This window comes from Argiope bruennichi, chromosome X2 (assembly GCF_947563725.1).
Source record: "Argiope bruennichi chromosome X2, qqArgBrue1.1, whole genome shotgun sequence".
Taxonomy (NCBI): domain Eukaryota; kingdom Metazoa; phylum Arthropoda; class Arachnida; order Araneae; family Araneidae; genus Argiope; species Argiope bruennichi.
In genome coordinates, this window is record NC_079163.1 from 132545257 (window position 1) to 132566141 (window position 20885).

The 20885-nt window shown below is 34.1% G+C and overlaps 1 protein-coding gene across 4 annotated transcripts in view; it reads left to right on the forward strand.

Annotated features, from left to right (window-relative positions):
* Nucleotides 1–19009, forward strand: part of LOC129960677 (protein tyrosine phosphatase domain-containing protein 1-like) — a 149888-nt gene extending 130879 nt beyond the window's left edge. For all 4 annotated transcript variants that reach the window (XM_056074240.1, XM_056074241.1, XM_056074238.1 and 1 more), the window contains 4 exons: nucleotides 2873–3586; nucleotides 4457–4558; nucleotides 4726–4809; nucleotides 17569–19009. In XM_056074240.1, coding sequence (XP_055930215.1) covers nucleotides 2873–3586; nucleotides 4457–4558; nucleotides 4726–4809; nucleotides 17569–17961 — 1293 coding nt within the window. In that variant the 3' untranslated portion in view covers nucleotides 17962–19009. The remainder of the gene's footprint in view (nucleotides 1–2872; nucleotides 3587–4456; nucleotides 4559–4725; nucleotides 4810–17568) is intronic.
* Nucleotides 19010–20885: the final 1876 nt, after the last annotated feature.

The following is a 20885-nucleotide window of genomic DNA, read 5'->3' on the forward strand; positions in this document are numbered from 1 at the left end:
ATTGATAAGCATAGGCAGCAGGACCAAAGTACTTGAAAAGAATACCAACGAAGTACTATTAACAATAGAAAGGAAGCTGTACTATCTTAGGCTTGGGTTATTAGCCGAAGCATTGCTTTTTATCTCAGAAGAAGTTTTCTGTTGAAATTCCTCTGACATCAAAATCCCTCGTTTAAAATGAATAATTTTCTAATTAAAGTTTGCGATTGCCTTAAGTTCCTCGGGATTATAATCCCAATTACAATCCCAGGAACTAGGAATTAACATCTAATGTGGTTAAGTTAAACTGAAATATAAATAAAATACTGATAATATATTGGTATTAATTGGGAATTGAAATGACCCTGCTGTATAGACCCCCGTATGGGGGGGGGATAGGATCTTTAACTGGAGTCCGCATTGTTATATAACACAAAATTCAGAGAATTTCTTCCTTAAATATCTCCTGATATTATTGAACCACAATCATCAATCCACCAACGTGTCTTAAGGGCAAACCATCTCTACATATAGTGGCAAAATCCATACATATCAAATTCCAGATCTGATTTAGGTAGTGTTCTAATTTTAGTCTATAACATATTGATAAATCATCTTTATTTAAGAAATTACACTTGAAAGAACAATAATTAAAACAAGTAAAGTTCATGAAAATTTTAAATTTCTAAGTGCATACCGGCAAGTCAGAAATAGAAAATAGCCCTGAACTTGCCGTGTGCATTCTCAAAAACTAATCTATTGCTATTAATTCCTGCTTCAAATTACAAACATATATTTCTGTTTTTTCAGGCACAACTCAACATCATTGAATTGCATCAAAATGGTTTTAAAATAATAATATCAAAGTGAATTAATTCACAGATAGCCTTTCATCCCTCTAAACAATTGAAAACCATATATATAGATCCGAGTGCATTCTCAAAAGTTAACGATACTATTTATAATACAAGGTCATTGGTCAGCTTTTCCTGGATGAAAACGCATGCTGGTAACCTGGGATACGAACAAGCAGGCCATTTTGAAAAAATGGGCTTTTTTCTTTCACTTTTTTTTTCTTTGAAGAAATAAGTATCCCCGTCTCCCACTCATATATTAAATACAAAATCAAATCTTGTATAAATTAGAATGACAGAAGTATTGTGAATTTTATGACACTGCCTCAAAGACTCGGATTAAGGAATTCATTGACAAAGTGGACTACAAATTGATTGTTTTTAATAAATACCTGATTAACTTACTAAGCAATCCTGACTCGTTTCCTGCATACCTTAACTTGTTCCCATATTGCTTCTGTGAAAAATCAGGCGATCATTATGTATTCAAATTCATACACACTAAGGATTGTCATCTTAAAAAAAAACCAGCTGTTGACAACAGAAAAGCATAGTTCGGGAATTTAAAAATTCTGTGGCTATTAACAAAATAGTGGAAACTTTGTAAAATCAGTGGGGCAATCTGCAATGCTCTGGCCTGTTAAATGAGAGCTGTGCTTTTGAAAGGTTTTAAAGACATTTACTCGTTTCTTGATTATTCTTCTTAAATTATCACTTGATTTTTATGCTGTAAACTTAGATTCACTCATTCAGGTGATCAAATACTTTTAGGTATTTTAATGTAGTCATGTTCTCGAATCGATTTTATAACTAGACTATTATTCATGTAAAATTTTTAAATCATTATATAATTACTGTTTATAATTTACAAAATATTATATAATACTATGAAAGTAAGTACTCTCTATGCTAGGTGAGTTCTAACCACCTTTTCTCCCCATTGGTATGGGTCGAATAAATATAGTACTGTTACAAACCTGTGATTTTGCTTTCCAGTACGAATAGTGTCAACGTAAGAAAGTCCGTTTTAACGATCAGCCGTGTGGTTGCTGATCGGGTGACGCGTCAGTGACCTCAGAGCTTGGTGACAAACTTGGCGACCATTTGGCGACTTGGTGACGAATTTGGCGATTTGGGCGGCAAATGGATAATGCTGGAAACTTCGAGAATTTTCATGATCCATCCAATAGGAACTGAGATGCGCTTTGATTGGCCCAGAAGGTTCTCGGACCGCCTCCCGGGAACTATAAAAGGCCGACACTCTGAAGCTGCAGATTGTCGCCGTGAATTGAATTGTAGTCGGAGTCGCCAACAAGTAACAAATCTTCTAGAAGATGGCAAAGCAACAGCGAAGCGCCAGTGTTGTGTGGAGCGAGTGCTGAAATACTGTGTGCCGAGTCCTGTTGTCTACAGTGGAAGCAGCGTCGTATCTTGTGTGTAGCAGCCAGTTGTGAGAAGTAGTGAGTCAGCAGCTAAAGAGAGGAGACAGTGAGAAGTTCAGCCATTGGACAGACCGAGGATCCCCTCTCCTGCTGGATTCTGTCTGACAGCTTTGGGTGCTGCAGTCGATTACTATTTATGGGCTACTGTCTTTGTATGCTGTCCTGCGTTCGTCTCGGCTGTAAATATTTGTCGTTTGTGTACTCGTGTAAATAAACGTCGTTGTTTTCTACTGAGGCCTGCTGATTGTGTTCTCACACCATACACCCACTATCAAGTGACCCGGCGGTGAATTCCGTAACAATACTATCCACCGATCTATACTAGGTCTTATTAGGTGGGATGGGTCGGGTAAGTTATGAAAAATAATAATAAAGCACTATTTTTTTAAGGCTCTTGTACTAATTGAAAATATCCATTTATTTGAAAATTCTAAAATTTATGGAAATCTCATAGTTGAGTAATTTGCAATAAATGCATCCAATACGTTTACCTCCCAAAGGCGGATGCAGAAATTCATTTAAGAACGGTGTATGTCTTTATACGAGAATCATGTACAAAACTGAAACTTAAATTAACATTTTCTTTTCTTTCCTCAGATTTTATACATCATATGCGAACGTCTCTTACATTTAGCTAACTGCAACATGCTTTCTCCTATTCTACAACAAATTTGTTATGACATGGACAGCCCAGTAAGTTTCTCCAACTACTTCTTGTCAGCCACTTCGAGCACTGACACCCATTGGAGACCATCTTCCAGTCTCACTATGATGGACTTAGACTGTTCATCTGGAGACACTTCAACTACATCTCCTGATGGTAGTCAAGAACTGAAAACTTTAAACGCAACAAAAAGGACTGGTCCGCCTAGCAGAGGAGCAGCTTACTATTTGGACACTTACGACTCCAGGTGTGACCAGAGTTCTGGAGATTATGCATCTACCCCAGATCTTCAAAATAGATTGCCTCCGGATGGCAGAAGCACTGGAAGTCTGTCTGCTGAGCGACGAATGTATCAAGATGAATATCCTGATGATTACAACGATTATGGAGATGATTTTGAAACAAGTGATGAAAGTATTGATTCTATGTTGATGGATGAATCTCCTGGTATGTATCTAGCCAACAACACTTGCTACCAAGAACTTAATAATCATATGGAACTTAGCTCCAACGATGGATCCAGTACTAATGATGGAGACACTTTATTAATGGAAGATCGTGTAACGCCAACCGATGTTGTAAAAGCTTTGCTATGTGACCATTTACTTTTAGGAAATGATTTCCAAAATAAGTTGAAGGAATTTCAGGTATGTTTCATTATTTGGTTCCTATTTTTTTAAAATTTATTGTGCATTCAACAATTAATTTGGAGATAAAGTCCATTTTTAACCTGAAATACTGACATATTTATTTTATACTTCCGTTAATATGGAAAAACATGAGGAAAGCTCCTCGATTGATTGATTGGATTTTTCTTATTTTATATGAAGAAATATTTTTTAGTTGTGACAAAGAATATATTTTAATATTTGGAATTTAATTTTTCCGAAAAATTCGAAATGAATTATTTTGACTAAATCAAATATTTTAAGATGCATTTGACATTCTGAATTAAGAATGATTGAAATATTGTGAAAAATATGTAAATTTTCTTGATTTATTCTATTTTGTAAACGAATATGCATTAAAAATGTTTACTCTGAAAATTTCATTAAAGTTCATTTTTTCCCATTATATTTTTATCTGGAGGTTTCAGAAAAAGAATTGTAGCGTTCAATCAACAGTTATTGAAAACTTAAACAACGAAACTGTGCCTCCTGTAAGGAAATTCCTGTTTATAATAAAAGTTCACGATTATTTTGAAATAACTTTCCATGTTTAACCTCTCTCATATTAATTAAGAAGACCATTCGGGTACATATTGTTATTTTTTTTCTGATTTATTCATGATGATTCGCAAAATACTTTTTTAATCGCTTAAGAATCAAGCAAATTATAGGGCATTCGTAATTAATGATTACCCATGCAAATTTTCCTTAGAACTCTTAAACATTTGCAGGCCTACGCTTCTAAGTGTTTGCAAATTTTCATTCGATGGCAGTTGCGAACATTCACCAAGTATTTTCAAATATTACACTTGTAAGACGAATTAAGAAATATTCGCCTTTTCTTTTCAGAAAGAATTAAATAATCGATCTTCTGCTTGGGAAAGACTGAAAAGAGAAAAAGATATAATATTTCTTACTGGGCTTATGTGGAGTTGGATTGAACATTTGAAGGTATTTATTTCTTCCAATTTTAACAACCTTCTTATGCATTTTGCATCTTTTCATTAACAACCAAAAAACTCGTAATAATATCTTAAAACTATCATTTAACATTTATTTTATAATAAATGAATTTTAATGAAAGAATGAAACTTCAAATATATATTTTTATTTTTAAGGAGCCGATTTTGTCTAAACAGGATTTGACTTATATCGTCATTCGAGCAGAAAAACCAGTGAATGCTTTAGTAAGACTAGACAAAGTAAGTCCATTTATAAGCATCTATGCATAAATTGAGTTCGTATAACTATCTTATACAAACATAAAAAATTAAACAGGCGATATGTTACCAAAAAAGCAAAGTATTTAAAGAATAAATGAAGTATATAATATTTCTTATTGGGCTTATGTGGAATATGAAATATTTGTCAAAATATCACTTTTTAACCTAATAATTCACTTTTATGACACTTTCATATTATTGTTTTAAAAACATACAAAATGCATGTAAACTTTACCAATAAAGTTTATATCTCGCTGTAATGACACGAGCGTATTCTTAAAGAAAACACATATCTCAAATAAAACTCAGCATTCAGACTTTTCTTCAAATTATCTATTCAAATCAAAAGCACAAACAACCTTCTCCCTCCGCCACACAAGCTCTTCTCATCATATCATATAAAAAAAAATAACCTTCAACGGCGGCGGCAAATCTCGCCAGTCGTTTCCCCAGACATCGCCAATGGTAGCCAAACATCACACCTTTCCGCAAAGATAATGATTAATCTCAATTTAATTGTTATCTGAAATTAGAAAATTTTGCCCACTATTGTGATGAGCTGCCGAAACGTTACAATACAAATATGCTACATATAAATGTGGGGGTGAAGGTGTCCATCCTTCGAAAAACCTCACTACGAAACGGTGTCTAGAGTTAAATATAGGTTCTATTATACATATTTACAACTTTCGGTACATATTACAGCGTGGCACCTCATCGTGCTGCCACGGTCCACAATCATTTTCCGCGAACAGTTCAGCACCCGCACGCTCTAGTCTCATTCCATCTACTAGCGTTAGGATTCTAACTGGCGCCGCCTACGCCATCTCGTGGAGACTGTCACCTGCTTCCACAGCTCGGCCATCCTTCGTGTCCACCGGCCTCGGCGGTCAACAGAAACATCGCCATACATGGAATACAAGAATTCTGAAAAAGAGAGAAAAAAACACAAAACAATACTTTGCCCAATATAAGTTATATACAATTTTGAATATGCAGCCGATAGATTAAGTTTAGTTACTGTCCCATCTCTTCATGTGATTAGCTGCCGTTGAAGTCAGATTTGGACCCTCATGGTTTCCAACTTTGCGAACATCATAACGATGATGGGGTTTGATAACTACCACTTCATAAGGACCGTAGAATTTGGCTATCAGTTTGAGACCAGTTCCATACTGTGTCTTCTGAATAGCCACCAGGTTACCTTTCTTGTATGTATTTGCTTCTTTTCTTATTATACACCCTCTTGTTCTCTTCTTGGATCTCCAGGATGTTGTCCTTCGCTTCATTTCGAAACATTTCACGACTGTTCATGAGGTTGTTGGTGTATTCCTCTTCCAGGATTTCGAGGATTCGTTACTCATACTTGGTCTTCATTTCCTCAATAGTTTTGATATATTCATCTTTTAACTGAGCAGCCACAATTTTTGGTGTTACTTCATCACAGTCGAGCATGGTCACTGGGTAACGACTTAATGCATCAGCATGACGCATTTGAGTTCCTGAACGATGAACGACTTCATACTCGAATTCCTCAAAAACAAGAGCCCATCTAGCAATTTTGGGGGTTATTTCTTTTTTACCCATGGTTTTTTGGAATGCCGAACAGTCTGTGACAATTTTGAGTTTGTTTCTTAATAGATAACTGCGATTTTTTTTAATGCCTGAATTATTGCTAGGACGTCCAATTCATAGCTGGAATACTTTTCCTCTTGAACCGATGTTCTACGGCTCATAAAATGTACAGGGTGAAGCTTTCCGTCATCTGACTCCTGCAGTAAAATTGCACCATTACAAATTTGGATGCATCAGTGTGCAATTCCGATTTTACTCCCTGTTTAAAAATATAAAGTACTGGTTTAGTAGAAAGAATGTCCTTGAGGTTTTTAAAGGCTTGTTTTTGTTCTTTGCCACATTTAAAGTCACTATTATTACGCTGCAAGTCACTTAAGGGTTTTGCTATACTAGCATAGCCCTGAATGAATTTTCTGAAATAACCTGTAAGCCCCAAGAAACTTTGTAGTTGTTTGATATTTTTAGGTTCTGGAAATTTTTGTACAGCCTTAGTTTTCTCTGGCGAGGAAGTTATAGTTCTGTTGTGAATAACATGGCCTAAAAATTCAACTGTAGTTTTAAGAAACTAACATTTTTTTGAAATCCATGTCTTACCCATACTCTGAAGCAGTCTTTAGCACCTTTGCTAAACGCTGTATGCCTTCAAATTTACTGCTTGATGGAATGATTATGTCATCCATGTATATCACTACTATATCTTCATTAACCGCTTAACTGTTTTGCCCGAGTGCCATACGTGCATCGATTTATCGAATTTTGATAGTTGTAAGCAAAAAATAAAGTATTCATAACAATTATAATTCAATATGAAAATTACTTCGAATACATAGATAAGTCAAGTATTCAATGGATTTCTATTTGAATCAAAATAAGAAAATATTTCCAAAATAGAAAGTGTTATCTTATTAGATAGTAAAGAAAATAAAACAGTTAAGGGGTTAATTAAATCACAGAATACAGTGTAAACAAATCTCTGAAATACACTTGGACTGTTAGCTAAGCCAAACGGGACTTTTAAAAATTAGTACTGTCCTGTACTTGGGACAGTGGCTGTGTACTTCCTACTGTCCGGATAGACTTCTACATGGAAGAATCCATTTCTTAGGTTCTATGGTTGAAAAAACGGTAGCTCCTTGCAATTGATCTAATACATCATCAACAATTGGCAATGGAAAGCGGTCTCTTATCATTATCTTATTAATTAAACGAAAATCCAAGCACACCCGTGTGGGTCCGTCTTTTTTCTTACACAGAACTATTGGGGATGAATATTCAGAGTTACTAGTTTGTATCACTTTTTCCCCTAGCCATGCTTTAATCTGTTTATCAACTAAGTTTTTTTTCATAAAATCCTAGCCTCCTCGGCTTTGAATAAATTGGGTCGTCTTTCAATAAATTTATTCTCATATTCAAGTTAGTTGTTTTTATTTTATTCGGGGAATAGCTATTTACAAGTTCCTTAATTTTATCCTTAACGCAAGCATCTGTGATATGCGATAAATCAACATTACTCAGATTTTCATTTGAACAATCAAGGTCACACAACAAAAAATCATTTTCATTCAGCAAAAAAGAATGCTTTCCAATACTCTTTACACAATGTTTCTCATTTATATTTTGCTCTGAAAATAAGTCAGAAAGAATGTCTTCCTATTTTTTCTTCCGACGATAAAAAAGAGTTAGGAAGAATTTCGTTTGGATTCATTTTTTCTTTTTGCGTATTTCTTCCTGCGTATTGGGAATAATTCTATTCGAGGAAAATTCATCGTATTGGTTTAATTTTGTTTTTCCATTCTCTTCGGGCAGATGCTCATAATTCTTTTGCGTTATGATGCAATCTGGCGTAAGTTGATCAGTTACTGCAAACGGAAGTTTAACTTTTTTTTTTTTTTTTTTTGTTCCAGCGCGGTTTCGAAATAATGAATTTCTGCATTAATATTCTGTCCGAAGCAACGTTTCAGTTCGATAAATCGGTCTGGTTGTTTAGGTACGTTTACCAGCGATCTTTTTATACAATTAATTCTAGCACCACTGTCAATCAACGTATTAATCGGTGTTTCATTAATAAAAAGATTGGTGAATTCCAAATCTTGAAATAGCTCGCCTTCCGAAAATTTTTTCTTCTGAGCGCCAATTTTATGTATGGCTGACGATTCCGTAACGTTTTCTCGCTGTCTTACTTCGTTTGATTTATCGCAAAACTTTGCAAAATGGGAAGTCTGTCCGCAGATGAAACAACCGGATTTTTTTTTTTTTTTCGGAATGCCTAAAGTTATCATTATGATTAGGTTCACGATAGTTCAGTTTTGACTGACGATTTATTTGCCGATTTTGCCAACTTGCAGGGCACTTTCGTTTCGTGCAACGATTTTTCTTTCGAAGCAAAATATAGGTCGCACTCTTTTGCGAGCTTTAATGGCTCAAACCACGACTCTGATTGACGAATAGCAATATGAGCGGCAGTATCTTTATCTAGGGATTCGAATATTTTATCAGAAATAATCAAATCACAAAGAGATTTAAACTCGCTGACATTTCGCAGTTTTAGATAATACTCAAAATTAGATCTTATTCTTGTTTGAAATTCAACATGTGTTTCATCGGACTTTCGTTTTGCATGTCGGAAATTTTGCAAACACTCCTGTGGAGAAAGTTGGAATTCACGCAAAATCAGAGATTTTAATTTCTCGTAATGCTGTAACTCCTCTTCGCCAATATACAACAGCGCATTATTGGCTTTTTCTTCAAGAATTGCAATCAATATTTCGGATTTCAAGTTTTCCGACACATTTTTTGTTTTAATTTTTTGTCTCGTTCGAGCGATTTGAAAAATAATGCGAAATTCTCTGGCCTTGAAGGAACTGCCAGTGCTAAAGTTTTAACCGATTTTATCAAGCATTCCAGGTCTGGGAGGTCATTTGGCTCTGATTCCGACCTTCCATTGCTAGTGCTAGTATTTCGCGCGTTTTGAAGTTCCAATTCTGCTTGAATTCTACTAAGTTTAATTTTCTCTAAATCAACTAAATTATTTTCGCGCCGTCTTTCTTATTCAATTTTCTCTTTTCTCTCCTCTGTTACAGTATTTAGTAAATCTTTCACGTACGCAGAATCCTTTTTATAAGTGTCACTGTTTTCTATTAGCGCTTAAGTGTTGATATAGTGACAGATTCCGGCACCTTAATGTTTAATTCCTGGCCAAATTAAAAAGATCTTCTTTCTTTGCTTTGTTTAAACTAGCCATGCTTAGAATTGAAAAGTTCCTACCTTTGTATTATCCGCTTGACCCCAACACGGTCCTTCTAAACAGGTAATCAAATTTTGGAAGATGATTTTCTTCAAGTTGCGGCACCCATTGCCGTTTGTTCAGAGTATATCTTCGGCTTTTTCAAGCCACAAAAATAAATTTTACGCTTTTCTCAGCTCACCGATTAGTTTCGGTTTCGATCCCAGCCCACCATTGTTATGAGCTGCCGAAACGTTACAATACAAATATGCTACATATAAATGTGGGAGTGAAGGTGTCCATCCTTCGAAAAAACTCACTACGAAACGGTGTCTAGGATTAAATATGGGTTCTATTTAGGGATTGCAATACCGGTATTTTGAGCCATTTGTACAATTTTGTAATACCGGTATTCACAATTTTAAATACCGGTTTTTCGGTATTTACTAGAAAATTTTTAAATTGTCTCCATTATATGTTCAGGAACGAAAAATAGTATACGTTTTTGTTTTTATGTCTCCCTAACGGACGAAATTAATTAGCTAATGAATGGCTTAATTAATTGCTAAAATCTAAATTAGCAAAACATCGATCATCCCTGAAAGAAAATATTGTATCCATAACGACTGATGGAGCAACAATTATGAAAAAAGTTGGAAAGTTGATTGATGCAAATCAGCAGTTGTGCTATGCACATGGAATTCAATTAGGAGTAATAGATGTATTATACCAAAAAAAAAAAAAGAAAGAAAGAAAGAACAGAAGAATCCAAATACTACGGATATAGAAACTTTGGATTCCAACTTTGAAAAGAGTAAGAGTGATATTGACAATGAAGATAATGACAATGTAATTGTTGAAGAAGATATTGCTAATGAGGATGAAATATTAACCTATCAAGAATTGCTTCCTATAATTTATAAAGTTCGAAAAATTGTTAAGATATTTAAACGTTCCCCTATAAAAAGGATATATTACTAAAATATATACTAACTGAAAATAAAACATTAAATATGTTAATATTAGATTCTAAAACACTTTGGAGCAGTTTATTCCTAATGATGGAACGATTTTTGAAACTGAGAAATCCAATTCAAAAAGCAATAATCGACTTAAACTTGTGAATTAATTTTTCAGATAGTGAATTCGACTTAATATCCAGAACTATATCAGCTCTACTTTCCAATAAAACTGACTATTGAGGCATTATGTCGGAGAGATTCTAATTTATTAACAGCTAATGCAACAATAAATTTCATGTTGCAGTCACTGAAAGAACAGCACACATCACTATCTGAAGAATTATATATTACATTGAAAAATCGCACAGAAGAAAGGCATACCCAAATAGAAAATGTCTTATGGTATTTACATAATTATAATGATTTTAAAAATGAAAAAGAAGAAAAGAAAATAACCAATTTAAATCTGATTAAGTTTAGAGTAAATTTTCTTAAAATTTTTTACCCACAAACCTATCCACATTCAGAAGAATTCGGTTCAATTATCGAAGATTATGATGTCACTACTGTCGATAGTGAAAAGGAATTGTCTCTTGAACAAAAATTAGAATTAGCGATAAATAAAAAAAAATTCAACGAACCAAAATGCAATATAGAAATCAGCTATATCCAAAACCATCCGACGAGAAATCGATTTATTAGAGGATGTGGGATTTAGAGGGAAATACTTGGAAAAAGTATATCGCGCATTGCTAACATTATCACCAACTAGCGTAGATGCCGATAGAGCGTTTTCGACAGCTGGTAATTTTTACACAAAATTACTTTTCAGGCTTAATGACAGTACAATTGATGCATTATGTTTTTCAAGATCACATTTCAAAAATTTGTAATAGTACCACAGACTGAATAGTGATATTTACATTTTTTTGTGTGTGTGTGATTTTAATAAATAAGATGTTTCTTTACTTTTTTGTGATTATATACTGTAATAATTTATAAGTTACAAATTATTTTTTGTGACATTTACACTTTCTAACAAAACTGGCAAACAAAACGAAGAAACACCTGTGTTTTCTTTCTTTTTCTAAAATTTCTAATACCGGTATTAGGATTTAAAAAAATACCGAATACAGGTATTGAAATTTTGATCCGGTATTGCAATCCCTAGTTCTATTATACATATTTACAACTTTCGGTACATATTACAGAGTGGGCACTTCATCGTTCTGCCACGGCCCACAGCCATTTTCTGCGAACAGTCTAGCACCCGCACGCTCTAGTCTCATTCTATCTACTAGCGTTAGGGTTCTCACTGGCGCCGCCTGCGCCATCTCGTGGAGACTGTTACCTGCTTCCACATAAATTCAATACCAAATGATAAAATTCAAGAATTATAATGAAATTTATATACATATGCTAAAATTATAAATGAAAATACTATTTCCATTCTTCAATAGAGACAGGCAGTCTAGACAACGCATCTGCATTCACAAGTTTGCCTTCCGGACAATGTTCTATATTTAGGTGATACCTCTGCAGGGCAAGAGTCCATCGTTGTAACTGATGACTGCGGGGCATTCTTAACGATGTAAGTTAGGGGATTATGGTCACTGATGATCCTAATAGATGCTCCAAAAATCCATGGTTCGAATTTCTTCAAGGTCCATACTATTTGCGTAAGCCTCCCTCTCTACCGTTGGCCATTGAGTCAATTTCTAACTCGCATAGCAGATGGGATATTGCTTTCCGTTGCGGCTCTGTGATAAACATGCTCCACAGCCTATTTGAGATGCATCTGTATGGATAAGGAAAGGCTACTCCAGTGATGGCATTTGAAGCTCTGTAGTTTTGGACAAATTATCTTTCAGTTCTTGAAAGGATTCCTGATGCGCTTCTTTCCAGTTCAAGGAGTTCCGGTGCTCTCCATCAATTTTGTGAGGGCATGAGCAGTTTCTGCGTAATTTGGAATGTAATCTCTGTAATAGTTCAGCAAACTAAGTGCACTTTTAAGCTGGTTTTTCGTTCTTGGTACTTCCAACTTGTATTGATCTTGTTTTTTCTGGATCCGGTTGATGCCTCCCAGAGCCTATTATGTGTTCAATATATTTGACTTGAACTCTCGCAGATGAACATTTCTCCGAGTTTACAGTGAAACCAAGCTCATATAATTTTGTAAATATGCAACCCAGGTGCTGCAGATGAGTTTCAAAGTCAGTGGGAAATATTGCAAATCCTCGATGTAAGCTCTTGCGAATTCACTGCATACTTTTAAAATATTTATGATTCTATGAAATGTGAACGCAGAATTTTTAAGTCCGAAAGGTAAAACTTTAAATCGATATTGAGCTCTATGAGTTTTAAAAGATGGATAATCTTTACTCTGCTCTTCCACTGGGATAGTCCAGTATCCCTTTAATAGGCCCAAAGTTGTGATGATGTTAGCTTTACCTATACTGTACATTAAATCAACGGCATTTTCCATAGGAAAATCATCTGGTTTTTTAACAGCATTCAGGGTTCGGTAATCTACACAAAGTCTCAAACTGCCATCTTTCTTGCTATTGCAGACCACTGGATGAGCTATGTTGACATCACTCTCTTCTATTGATTCTGCTTCCAATAATTCATCCACCTGTTCATCAACTTTTCTCTTTAAAGCCTCTGGTATTTTATAAATGTATAGTTTCTTCAGTTCCATATTTGGTATCAAGCGAATTTTATGTCCTTCTACTTTTGCTTTTTTGAGTTTTCCGGTAAATAATCCTTGATGTTTTTTAATCAGCGCTTTTATCTGTTTTCTCTGTTGTTCATTTAAATGATCCAATTCTATCTCACTCATTTCAAAGGCACAGAATAATCTTTCTCGAGAACTATTATAATTTCTCCGAATTCTTCCTCATCCTCAAAAATAACTCCCACAGCATTGACTTTCGTCTGGAATTTTCGGATTTTGCTCACATGGACTCTCCTTTCTCCATCAGGTAATTTGACTACATAGGAATGTGGCGGCATGGCTCTGTTTCACCCGGTCCAGTTCACCGAGCATGCAATTTGTTGCTCGAGTCCGGAATGAATAAATCCACAAGATCACCAATCAAAGTTTTTCGATGCAGTTCCCCTATTAAAATAATCAGCGTGGGATTGCTGTCTCTTCTCGGCAAATACTTTCACCAGTTCAGCAGCTTCCTCCATTTTCATTTTTAGTTCCTGTAAGTATTCCATTGCAGATTTGCTCATATTAGTAGGTAAAGTAGGTGACTAAGTTGATTTTAGCGCTGCCAAAGGACCTCTTGCCTGTCTTCCATACATTAGCTGCAACGGTGAAACTCCAATTTACAGTTTGAAACCTCACGGTAAGCGAACAAAAGAAGTGGAATGTGCTTATCCCAATTTGATGGATCAGTTCTTATATCACATGATGTAACATCTGTTTCAAAACCTTGTTATATCTTTCAACCAAATCTGTACTAGCTGGATATCCAAGACACGAAAGTTTGACATCCTAATCTTTTCTGGAATTCTTGAGTGAGTTTTGATATAAAATTAGTTCCCTGGTCAGTAGCAATAATATTCGGAATGCCGGTTCTCATAAAAATTTCTAATAATGCATCGCAGCGAGATTGTGTTGTCAAACTTCTCAGTGGTACTGCTTCAGGCCAGCGGGAATGTTGGCCCATTAAACATAATACATATTTAAATTTTCTTGCTGAAGTAAGTTCAATATGTAAATTATGTCAATATTTACCACTTGAAATGGTAATTCCGGTCTTAGCACAGGGGTAATCAGGATTTTATCAGCTTTCTTCTCGGGACTTTTCAACTGACAATCTTTACATTTTTTACAGAAATTTTCCACATCCTGAGAAAGACCAGGCCATAAAAATGAATAACGAATCCTCTCGTTAGTTTTTCGCATTCCTATGTGAGCACCAAAAATCAATTCATGAGCTAGCTTCAAAACTTGTACTCGTCTATCTTTAGGAAGTACAAGTTGAGTTACCGGCTGTCTTAAAATTTTATCCCTATGATAGAGGAGATCATCAAAAAAAATATATCCATTTGTTTTCTTTTTTCCTTGAGGGCAAGCATCTTTTAGTGATTCACTAGTTTTCTGAGCATTTCGTAGATTTATTGCAGTTTCATTAGTAGATTCAGTTTCCGGTGTTATCAAATCCTCAATATTTTTATTTTCTTCGCCGTTTATACTGGCATCACTCATACTGCTCCTTTCCTCCGGAGCGCTCAAGGGTTGCAATAAAGAAAAACAAGCTGTTACCTCGCTCTGGCGGTTCGTAATTCACATTTGGCTCTTCGGTTTTACTATTCTCTTCGTTAAAACAGTACTCTTCAGACGAACTGATTAACAATTCATCAACATCCGGTGTTATTTAACAGAGAACATTCAATTTGTTGGTCACTGCAATGAGAGTATCCACATAATTAAATTCGCTCGATTTCTATAGTAAATGGGGATTCTACAGACTCTCGCCTCTATTTGTTTACCAAATGCAGGAGTTTAAAAAATCTTAAATCCTTCTATATCGTATAAATTAGGTACCAACGATGAATGAACAATAGCAATTAGTGTACCAGAATCAATAATTGCTTCAATTTCTTTTGAATTAATATAAACATTGATCTTCTTTAGAAGTGTGACGAGATTTTGATTCAAGTGTGAAGACTGCACTTTACCTACTACTTCTTGGTTCGAGGAGTTATTATTCCTATTAGAATTCGGATTCGCATTAGAATTTCTATCATGTTGTCTTGTAATTTCATTCCTTAACAAATGCAGATACCTTCCACAGAAATAGCAATGCTTTCGTTTTGGAATACTATCATTTACTCTTGTAATTTCTCTTCTATGGTGAGGAGAAATATATTTACTAGATGAAAAGTTCGGTCTTCTAAAATTATTTCGGACTCATCGAATGGTTTATGCTTGGCTCCAAAGTACATGTCACATTCCTTAGCGAGATCCTGTGGTTTGAACCATTTTACTCCCTGTCGTATGGAAATATGAGATGCAGTTTCATTATCCAACGAGTCAAACAATTTATCCGAAATTATAAGTTCTTTCAGGGCCTGAAAATCTTTTACTTCTCTCGATTTACAATAATATTCCCACATAGACGTCAATCTGGATGCAAACTGGATATGAGTTTCTCCCAAGTTTCTGTTTGCTCTTTGGAAGTTTTCCAGATAAGCCCAAGGTGTTGGTTCGAATTCTTTTAAAATTAGAGTTTTCACTTTAGCATAATCCTTCATATCTTCTTAATGCATACAGACCAGCACATTTGAAGCCTTGTCACCAAGTAATCTCAACAGGATTTCTGCTTGAAATTCTTCTGGAACTTTCTTATGTCTAAAGGTTCGTTCAATCGGATCGAAAAATATATTCCAAGATTCTATCTTTTGTGGTACAGGGATTTTCAAAACTTCTACTCCTTTAATAAGTTTATCGAGGGACATTCCATTTTCATCTCCGTTGTGATCACTACCACTCAAACTTACGTTTTCATTATTCCGCAATCTGGTTAGCTCCACTTCGCACTGTAATTCCTCCATTTTTCTCCTATGGTTTTCCTCTGCCTGTTTTCGATTTTCATTTTTTCGTCTTTTATTTTCCTTTTCTTGTCTTCTATTTTCCACTGTCGAAATCAAATAATTTCTAATAAACTCTTCATCTTTCTTATATTCTTCGCTTTCAATTAGTTTATTCTTTATCTCAACTCATTTCATGTCAATCGTGGCTACTTCTCCAATTTCATTCAGTTCAAGCACTAAATCTTCTTTTCTAATGTTCTTAAACATTTTTTTAAAGTGAAAATTCAAACTAGCAACTACACTTTACTAACCTCTGTTTCTCGAACGACAGCGTATTGTAATGACACGAGCGTATTCTTAAAGGAAACACATACATATTTCAAATAACTCCGACTTTTCTTAAAATTATCTAAAGCACAACCATCCTTCTCCATCCGCTACACAAGCTCTTCTCATCAATCATATATAAAATAATAACCTTCAACGGCGGCGGCGAATCTCTCCAATCGTTTCCTCAGACATCGCCAATACATCACACTCGTTAAACACGTAAAATTCGAGGCCATATTCTTGCAATACTCGATCTTCTGCTTCTGTTAATTAATTAATCTTAGATAGCGATCTAGAGGATCGCGAACACGGCTTCAGCCACTTTCGCAAGTTTCTTACACTGAATGTGCTTACGAAGCCATAGATTGTTTAGGTTTTAAAAAATTCTCATTGGAACATATTTCAGATGCAACAGGTATTAGGTTATAAAATAATTAAATAAAATTATAATCTGTGGTGCTACATTACAAAGACAGATGAAGCCTAGTCGGCGAAATTGTGTCCGCAATGCCTGTAATAAGCATTGGGCACAAAAAAGCGTCCTAAAGCTTCGTTAGCGTGAGACCTAGACTAACTTTCCTGGCAAAGGGATTACGAAAAGTAAGTTGAACCAATATTCGTTCTCCATCTAAGAAGCAATTAAGTAACAGCGCGGTATATACCCTATTGCAATAATATTTTCTCAAACATATAAAATAATAATGTGTTAAGCGTTAGAACATTGTTCATAAACATCATTCCAAAAGGAAAATTACATTAGATGCTAATTTAAATTTCATTTCAGCCCAAATGAGATTAGACAAATTTAGATTAGATTAATTTCTTCCAAAAGCTGAATTCCATACTTGAATTCATACTTGAAGTAATTAAAAAAGAGTTTTGCAATTCAAACTTTTTTTCATATTTACAAAGTTATTAATAAAGATAATCGCAATACCTCTTGTAAAGAACAACGCTGTTCGAAATAAACTATGTGTCCTTTGGAAAGGTTTTTGATATTGGTGTTGCCTATAATATCTTAGATTTTTTCCCCAATCTTTTCTCACCGTTATGTATTTCAACTCTCTCTATGTCTTGAATTACGCAATTTTATTTCAGGGTACTCGGTATACAACAGAATACATGATCCGTTTTATTGCTCGCCTGGTGCCAAATTCCACTAATATTGTAGATGATCTTCTGAGAAGATTAGTGGCATCTTTAACTCATCAAACCTTGGCTATCAAAGGAGCTTTGTGTCCTGTAGGAGCTAAATGGCCGAAAATGCGCGAAGGAACGACCAGGCATTTGATGATGTTCGTTCGTGGACTTTATGACATCGTAACCGGGTTGCAGAATAAATCTGACGATGCCTCAAAAGAGGACAACCATCCAACCAGTGCCAGATCATCTAGTAATGTGAACAGTAACAAATTCAGTCGAGTTGCTGGAAGAGCATATTTGGGATTGAATTTGATGGTAAAAGCCATCGGTAAGCCTACTGTCCCTTGAATATCACAAGCTTCGATGGTAAACAAAACAAGAGTGAATCAGTAACATTCAAAAGAATGATATGCTTGCCTCTTCAAATTTGGAATGTTTGTTTTCAGTCAGTCTCCAAAATGATGCACGTATAAAATGAAAAGAGATGGTGAGGACAGAAATACAAACATGGATCTTTGCAAGAATTCCATTGTAAAATATGCTTCCAAATAGTCGATGGAATATTATCGTGAGAGAATTTATTATATAGAGAGAAATTATTGCATGTAATATCTAAAACAAAATTTTATTCACTGTTCTTGAAAAGCGATGTTGTAGAAAATAATACTATAATGTATATAGAACAGTATTTCTAAGAATATCTAAGCTATTTATCATATTGCATAGCACTTATTCTTTATTTACTTGAAATGTTTCATGCACAAACAGTTTTATCATTTACAAATCACTTAACATAGTTTTAAATACCACGCTAACGTGAAGTATAGTTCTTTACACTTTTCGTACGATTTTATAAATGTATATTTGCACTTTTTTTTTCTCAGTGAGAATTTCTCTGGATTAACAATTTTCTCTAAATCTACGAACAAGATTATTAACTAGGCTCTTCCATTTGTGGCTACCATTATGGACTTAACACTTATGAAGAAACATTCATTATTATAGAATGTAAGCGGCTACTTATAGAAATTTTATTAAATATTCAATATAATATATAACTTTTTAAAAGGTAGATATACTTTATAAAATCTATTTCATTTATCTGTTATTAATTGATAACTTTAACAAAGGTAGCAGAAAGAATTAAGATGTTGAATTATTAGTTGAAGCATTCTTCAGTAAGAAATGCTGTCATTTCTTCTTCGTCGAGATTCGTTTTTCGTTCACATGTAAAAAGATACTCTTGGATGCAATCAAAGTATTGTTTATGTATTTAAAGTTTAAAAAGGTATTCTCTCAGGTATTCATTCTTTTCTCTTACTCTAACAGTTTTTAGCACCTTTGATGAGTAAATTTTCACACTTAAATCTGTATATAAATAAAAGTGCCTTTAATAGCGTCAATAAAATTTAATATCTTTGCATTTTTTGCTTTATTTCTCCATTATTTTTACTTCTTAAAGCTTCCCATGAAACAGAAAACCGATTTTCCTTTCGTGTGATTACATGAAAACAGATTCTGAGTTGTAATGAGTTCAGAATTATTTGGATTACAAGAGTGTGTGGGGGGGGGGGGGGGGCGAACAAGATTTTATTTCAAATAGAATCAACTGATTACCGAATGATTAGACCGGGAAGGAAATGCTTTATAATGGAAAGAAAAATGTGAGAAGTTTGATTTGTCCTCCACCAAAATCTAAAGTAGTCTTTATTCAGGAAAGACTGAGCACTTTTTAAATAAATAATTGAAATATCTATTTTTTCATCGCTTAGATGTATATTTTATATAAAATAATTTTATTATAGTTTTCCTTTGTTTACAATTCTTTAATTTGTTTTTCTGTGGCTATTAACCTCCGATTTAAACAGTGAAAATAAATGAAATGGAAATTTTTACTTTGTTTTATCATGAAATCACATCTGACAAAACGGAATTTTGCGAGTCATTTAATATTTAATAAATCGTTGTCTTAAGCTGTGTGGTAATTCCGTTTTCCTTCCTAAAAGATACACAATGGATTTCATAATTAAATCGCATCTATTTATTATACGAATATGAATTGATTGATTGCAAGGAGTCATTCTAAAGGAAAAAAATCCGTTTTCGAAAACAGCAAAATTTGCACGATTTCAAAAAGAAGAAAAGTTTCAACATTTTTCACAGCAAATGACTGAAAAAAATTCACTGATCTTAAAATTGCGCATGATATGCCGCAAGAAAATTATTTAAAGAGGTTTTAATTCAAATGATATTCATATCATGGGAAAAAATGTCACTGAGTTATTAAAAAAGAATGAATATTAGAATTACGACTTTATAAACTTTATTCCTACCATCAAAAATGTACTTTTTCTATGTTGTATATTTTAAGCTGTTTAAATCGTTGGCAAATTAACCATGTTCTACATACGAAAAAAATTAATAGCATATTCTTTGTATGACTTTTAAAAAAAGTGCAGTGAAACAAAGTTATTGTTAGTGAATTCGGTAAGTTTAATTTACTCAAATTTTAAAATTACATAAATCTGAAGAATCTGACATTAAATATTATAACTCCCAAATAAAGAATATCGTATAACAAAGTTGATTCATTTATATTTTAATGAATGAAACAAAGTTCGAAAATGGATAGCTTCCATTGAATTTGACTTATAAAATAATCTCCTGATGTTTTAAGCGAAACCTCTTTAATATCGCAAGCCAGACAAAACACCGTAATGGAAATCAAAGAGCTTGAGAGAGGGATGTAGTTACATAAGTTATCAAGAAATGAGAGAGAAAAATGATCATTACACGTCACGCAAAATCGATTGTAATTATGGAAACAGTTCAGAAATGGTAAAGTGTGTAGCAGAAATTTGAATATCAAAAAGGTCCATTACTGCAAGTCATCTAAAATGTGGACTCGTTGAATGGAGGTGGAGGAACCACTCTAACAAAATGTTTACAGAGGAGAATGGAGTTGAGCGGATGTTAATATCCCTTCGAAATGAATAAGGTAAAAATGGGGCGGCATGGAGTGATTGTGAATCCCCGGCGTAAGATAGCGTTGGCCTTTAGACATCAATTTGGTAGATTAGTAGTTTTATGCGTCTCGTTTCAATATTCATTTCAGTTTTCTAAATATCTTAGATCTGAAAGAAATAATAAGTTATTTCGACGCAATTTAAAATGAAGAAATACCAACTGAAAGAATTAAAAAAAAAAAAAAAAAAAAAAAAAAGCAAAAGAAATCGATAAAATATTTTCGATACATACATTTTAACCTTTGT